The sequence below is a fragment of the Cherax quadricarinatus genome, chromosome 12, assembly GCF_038502225.1.
Source record: "Cherax quadricarinatus isolate ZL_2023a chromosome 12, ASM3850222v1, whole genome shotgun sequence".
In the NCBI taxonomy this organism is placed as follows: Eukaryota; Metazoa; Arthropoda; class Malacostraca; order Decapoda; family Parastacidae; genus Cherax; species Cherax quadricarinatus.
In genome coordinates, this window is record NC_091303.1 from 15,708,231 (window position 1) to 15,714,196 (window position 5,966).

The 5,966-nt window shown below is 50.1% G+C and overlaps 1 protein-coding gene across 1 annotated transcript; it reads right to left on the minus strand.

Moving 5' to 3' along the window:
• Window positions 1-922: 922 nt before the first annotated feature.
• On the minus strand, window positions 923-4,499 carry LOC138852607 (uncharacterized). Its single transcript, XM_070084362.1, has 2 exons — window positions 1,326-4,499; window positions 923-1,191 (listed from the first exon to the last, which is right to left on the minus strand). The coding sequence occupies exon 1, from the start codon at window positions 4,497-4,499 to the stop codon at window positions 1,962-1,964; it is 2,538 nt and encodes an 845-aa protein (XP_069940463.1). The 3' UTR covers window positions 923-1,191; window positions 1,326-1,961.
• Between the last annotated feature and the right edge of the window lie 1,467 nt (window positions 4,500-5,966).

Sequence of the window (5,966 nt, forward strand, 5' to 3'; positions counted from 1 at the left end):
GTTAAGACACCCAATTAATGCAGATATTTTATGTATCACATAGGGTGATGAACCGATTACTTCAAACTATCTCTTCCCTTCTTTCACTTTATCTGTTATCAGCGATGACGTCTTCAGGAGTGTGATTTGTCTCTGTATTCGACTGATGAAGCCTGCAGCGCAGGCGAAACGTTTCATCCTAATGTTACACATGTGTCTTATTTATGAACTTCCCGGCAGTATATACAATTTATAATATGTCATCAAAGAGTGCTGAAGAGGTGCACGTACATGTGCTAAGGTCTTTAAACAGAAAGACAAGGTCGCACTTAGAGCAAGGTCATGGCTACAAGGATACTGGAAACTCAACGCGTATCTTACAACAATCTACACTTGCTATACTTAGCGAAGACTATTATTTTATTCTAAAATACACGTGTTTATGTAGTTAAATAAGATCTACTGACATGTAACATTCAGTCCGGCTGTGTGAGGCAACTTGTTGCGTGGGTGATCTACTTGCATGTTGACAACCAGATGACCGTAGAGGCTGACGGTGTCTCCTACTGCAGCAAGGGTTCCCAACCTTTTGTATGCTCCGCACCCCCCCCCCCCCCCCAAAAAAAAAAAATGTTTGATTAACGTTACACACACCCTACAAAGGTAATATCCTAATTGATGATGAAGAAGTCAAATTTCAGATTCTTGAATCACAAACTGGTAAAATAAACGGAATTGTGCTTTCATTAGGACTCTGTCGCACCTCATGAAATGCCATTTCACACTCCCTGGCGATGCGTGCTAACTGAGTGAGCAGGGGCACCAGGTGTAAGGAAACAAGACCAACATTTCTACCCGTGCCAAAGGCTGAACCACACACACTTAGTGTGTAAGGCGAGAACGTTGCCAATCATGGGATTTCTGCGCCAGACGTGTGAAAATTTGTCTGGGCTGCCTCCAAGTGAGTCGCCTACCCTGGCAAACTCTGTTGACACCGAGCTCTGAGATGGGTACCTCAGCCTCACAAGTGGCTTATAGGACAGATTTTTTTCACAAATGATTGGTATTGCAAGAAACCTCGCCTGCATGCACGTATAAAGGACTAACTTACTTGGTGTTGCAGCATATATCCTGATCTTCAACTTCCTAAGCCTAGCTTTAGCCCCCTTGGACTTCCCCTTGGGAACCACGTGCAACCGGGAGCATTAATTCCTGCAATATTCAATCGTTATTAGTGTCCTGCCTGCACCTCAGAAATTCCTATATCCAAGAGGGTATGTATCCCCTAGTATAACTATGCAGACTCAGACGCTAGCTTCAGACGACTCTGAGACGCTGGTACTTACTGGGCATACTCTCTCTGTAGCACGCCGAGCCCTCAGTTAACTCAACTCACGATCTCCTAAGTCACTGGCCAGATCCTACGGGAAAAGGTGAATATCTCGTCTTACTGTATGGGCTGATGGAGGAGATCATCTACGGTACATCGAGGTGTCTCTACCAGATTTCCCCAGGTCTCAGATGTGAAGACACGTGGGGGCGCCGCCTGATGTTCACGGCACGTCTTGTCCAGTCGAAGTCTATCGTAAGAAGGACGCTATTCTGTCTTTGTGACCTGCGCCCCGCCATTCAAGCTAGGGCTGCCAGTTCTCCCTAGCTAACTTATCCTAATGTTTGCCTACATTATCGGCCTATTACTACCTATGTTAAGGTCTTAGGTCTACTCTATCATTATCTACAGATGCCTTAGTAAACCTAATATTAGTGTATTACCAGTAAACCTACCTACTCCTTCCCTGAAGAGTAAATCTATAAATTAAATAAGCTTACCAACCGCCAACCAGAGAATGCCTTGCTTGTTTGGGAGGGTTTAAGGGTCGCTCGGCTCAGACGACCAGACGCTCATGCTGGATCTGAGCTGTGGAACTATTTGGACCAAATAAATTTCCACATCCTCCCGCCGGCGAAGGTAGGCGCTAAGTCTAGATCAAGTCTGCCTCCCGCAGGCCCCCCCAGTGGGCCCTGGACTCGAGCGCCGTTCGACGGGTCGTCCGGCCGCTCAGCTCACTCAACCTCTGGTCTGATTTCTCATGTCCCGGTCCCACCGTGTGGACCTCGAGAGGCAAAAGCCTGTTGATGGGTCTTATAGTCTCGACACCGTTCATTCTCACTTTCACCATTCTCAACCGCCCAGCCTTGTCTGGGTGGGTTGACACTACCAGGCCAAGAGGCCAGTATGCCCTCGGCGCCTCGGATTCTACCAGCACCAGGTCCCCTTCACTTAGCATCATCTTATTCGCCTCGGGGTCGGCACCATAGAAATGTTCCCGCAAGGTTGTCAAGTAATCCCTGCGCCACACCTGGTTCCATTTGTCCAGGATGTTCACCAGTCTGTTGTGACTCCTGTGCAGTTCTTCATTGATGGGGGGACCATCTGGCCCATAATAATCCAGCTCCTTGGAAGACTGACTCAAAATTGCGGGGAAGGGCTCAATCCTTCTTCCAAACAGCATGTGATTGGGGGTGAGAGCTTCTTGCTCGTCAATCCCATTTTGTACGTAGGTCAGAGGCCTGTTATTAACTCTTGCCTCTATCTCAACTAACACTGTCCTCAGTTCATCACAGCTCACCCTCCTGCCGTGCAAGACCTTCCGAATGCACCTTTTGACTGTGCCCACCATGCGTTCATAGAATCCCCCTTGCCAGGGTGCCCTGGGAGCTATGAACCTCCACTCGCACTCTATTCTCTTCAGGTGTTCTCGTACTTCTCCGTTGTCCCTAAGATTCCTGAAAACTTTATCGGCCGCCCTAAAGCTTGTGCCATTGTCCGAGATAATCAATCGCGGGCACGAGAATCTGGCAGTAAACCTCCTGAACAACTTCACGAAAGTCTCTGTCGTCATATCTTCTGCCAACTCCAAATGCACCGCTCGAGTAGTGGCACAGGTAAACAGGCAGACATATACTTTCTGAGGGCCCTCCTTAACGTCTCCTGGGTTCTTCAATGTGATAGCCCCCGTATAGTCTATTCCTACAGTCTCAAAGGGCCTGTCACTATGTACCCGCTCCTGAGGCAGCGGTGGTGGACCTGGGTAGGGTAGGGTCCTCCCATCGTACCGCCGGCAGACCGTGCAACTCTTTAGCACCCTTTTGACGGCAGCTCGACCCTTCAGTACCCAGTAATTCTGACGTAGGCAGGTGAGGGTATCTCCAAACCCCCCATGTAAGGTCCTCTGATGGGCATCTTGTATCAATAGCTCTGTCGCCCATCCCTCCTTTCCCAGCAGCACGGGATGTTTGGCCCCATAGCTGAGCTCAGAGTTTTGTATTCTTCCCCTGCATCTTATTAGCCCCGCATGATCTAGGAACAATCCCAATGAGTGAACCAATTTGCTGTTCCCTGAGTCGTCATCGTTGGACACGCGTCCTGACGCCATAACCTGCTGCCGGGTCGCAAGTACTTCCAGCACTCCTGGAAACCTCCCCCTTTGGTACTGCCTTATCCAATATTCTCTGGGACCCACTAGAGACAACTGTCGACCCTGGCTTACCTTGTCATGCAGCTTCCTCACGAATCGAAATACCATTTCCGTGACTCCTATAAGTTTTCTCCACGAGGAGTAGCGCCTGGGGTCAAATAATTCAGTGTCGTGTTCCCCCGCGAAATGTACTATGCTGCTGATTGTCTCCACGAATTTCTGCTCCGGCCAGCAATCCCTTGCCGGTAACCAGTCTGGGCCTTTGAACCAAAGCTCGCTTTTACTCAACTTTCTGTGTGTCACCCCTCGGCTTATCAGGTCGGCTGGGTTTTGATCTGTAGGCACATACAGAATTGTTGATGTTGACTGTAGTTCCCGTATCTCCTTTACCCGATTCCTGACATAGGGGAGCTTAGACCTGTCATTCTGGACCCACTGTAAGGCCACCTCCGAGTCTGTCCATACATAGGTGTGTGTCACCCTCAGATTACTTAACACCTCCTCTACGTACTTACCCAGTCTTGCTCCCAGCAACATCGCCGTGAGCTCTAGCTTTGGGATCGAGCAATCCTTCAGGGGTGTCACCCGCGCACGACTGGTGACCAGATTGACTTGGTCCCCGGCCACCAAATACGCTACTGCCCCATAGGCCCTGGAGGAGGCATCACAGAAGACGTGCAAGTCATAATCCCGCCCGGTGCACCCGATGGACCTGGGGAATGTGAACTCGTGCAATTCCGCTAGGTCTTTGTTAACCAGATCCCACTCCTGGCAGACTGTTTCTGGCAGTGGGTCGTCCCAACCTAGGTTCAGCTCCCAGGTCTGTTGTACTAGCATCCTCCCTCGAATGGTGATGGGTGTCAACAAACCCAAAGGATCGAAGGCAGTCTGCACTTTGCTCAGCAAAGACCTCCTGGTCAGCTTCCCTTCCCCATCAGGCTTCCTCTTTAGCCTAAGTCTGTCTTCCTTGACTTCCCACTCTAGTCCCAACACCGATGTTACCTCAGGCACTGAGTAGCCAGTATAGTCATGTTCCACCATGCCCCGCAACGTTGGATTGTTTGTCACCCATTCTCTCAATGGCATGTTAGCTGAGAGCATCTCCTGATTAGACTCTCGGTAAATATCCATCAACAGCCTTTCATCTGAGGTGGTACCCTGCATGTTGTCTACATAAAATAGGGTCTTCAGTAATTCTTTAAGCGGGCTGTTACAGTTCACAAGGTGGTAGTCTATGGTAGCCTGTAATAGGAATGGTGAACTAGTGGCACCAAACAACACTGCCCTGAATCTATAGGTATCATACCCTTGCTTGGGCATCTCCCTGTTAGCCAGCCACAAGAACCTTGTGTAGTCCCTATCCTGTGGCTGCAACCCAATACGTAGGAAGGCTTTGCTAATGTCTGCCGCATAGGCGTACTGTTCCGTCCTGAATCTCAACAACACATCTGCTAATTTCTGCGTCAGGGAGGGCCCTGTGAGCAGACAGTCGTTCAACGATGGCTCTCGGGGACTCGCCTGCGAGCTGCAGTTGAAGACTACTCTGATGGGAGTGGTTACCGACTCCTTGGTGACTGCCATGTGTGGAAGATAATGGGTGTTTTCCCCAGGGCTGGCATTGGGCACTTTCTCGATGAACCCAAGGGCCAGCTGTTCCTTAATAATATCATCATATTTCCCCACCAGACCCTTCCTGGTCAGGCTGTTCACCAATGAATTCAACTGACCACGTGCCCTCTTGAAATTAGTGGGCAGCGTTGGGTGGCCCGGTTTCCATGGGAGTCGCACCCAATACTGCCCGTCCCTGAACTGCACATGGTTCAAGTAATCTCGATACGTCTCTTCGTGTTCGGGGGGCGGCTGGTCACCTTTAATCCCTACTACATCCAGGTCCCATAGTTTATGGACCGGCTCACTGTCGGATATGCCAACTTGCGCCTCTGACAGGCCTTCGTGCACACCAATCTGCATCACCAGTACAGCCTCAGTCGCTGTAATACCAGAGCCCTCCTTTCCCGGGGTCGCAGGGAAGTGAGCTGGTATTCTGCCTCCTACGATGTACCCCGCTGGAGTCCTGTACAGGCCCACACCTTCCTTGATAACCCTTCTCGTAGACACGAACTCGTCTAGGTAATCCCCTCCTACCAATATGCCTACATTACTAACATTGTCTGTAGCAATGTCTGGTTCTGCTAGCTTCACACCCAACTCCCTCAAACGTTTGACTGCTTCAGCCAGTCCCCTAGTGGTAATGATATTGGGCAGCCTCTTCACCATCAAGGCTGAAATTTCCCGTCGATGCCCGGCTAACCTGACCGTCACATTGACTACTGGATAAGACCTGCGTGGGACTTCCCCACCAAACCCTTCCACCTTCATGTCAACTTTACCAACTGTCTCCAGCTTCAACCTAGTGGCTAGACTCTCCGCTATGAAGGATCTCTGTGCCCCACTGTCGAAGAACAAACGGGTTGTTTCAGACTTCTTCCCGTTCGCGACCACCGCCAT

Coding starts and splice junctions, on each gene's coding strand:
- LOC138852607 (XM_070084362.1), bottom strand. CDS start 4,499: ATGGTGGAACATGACTATACTGGCTACTCAGTGCCTGAGGTAACATCG.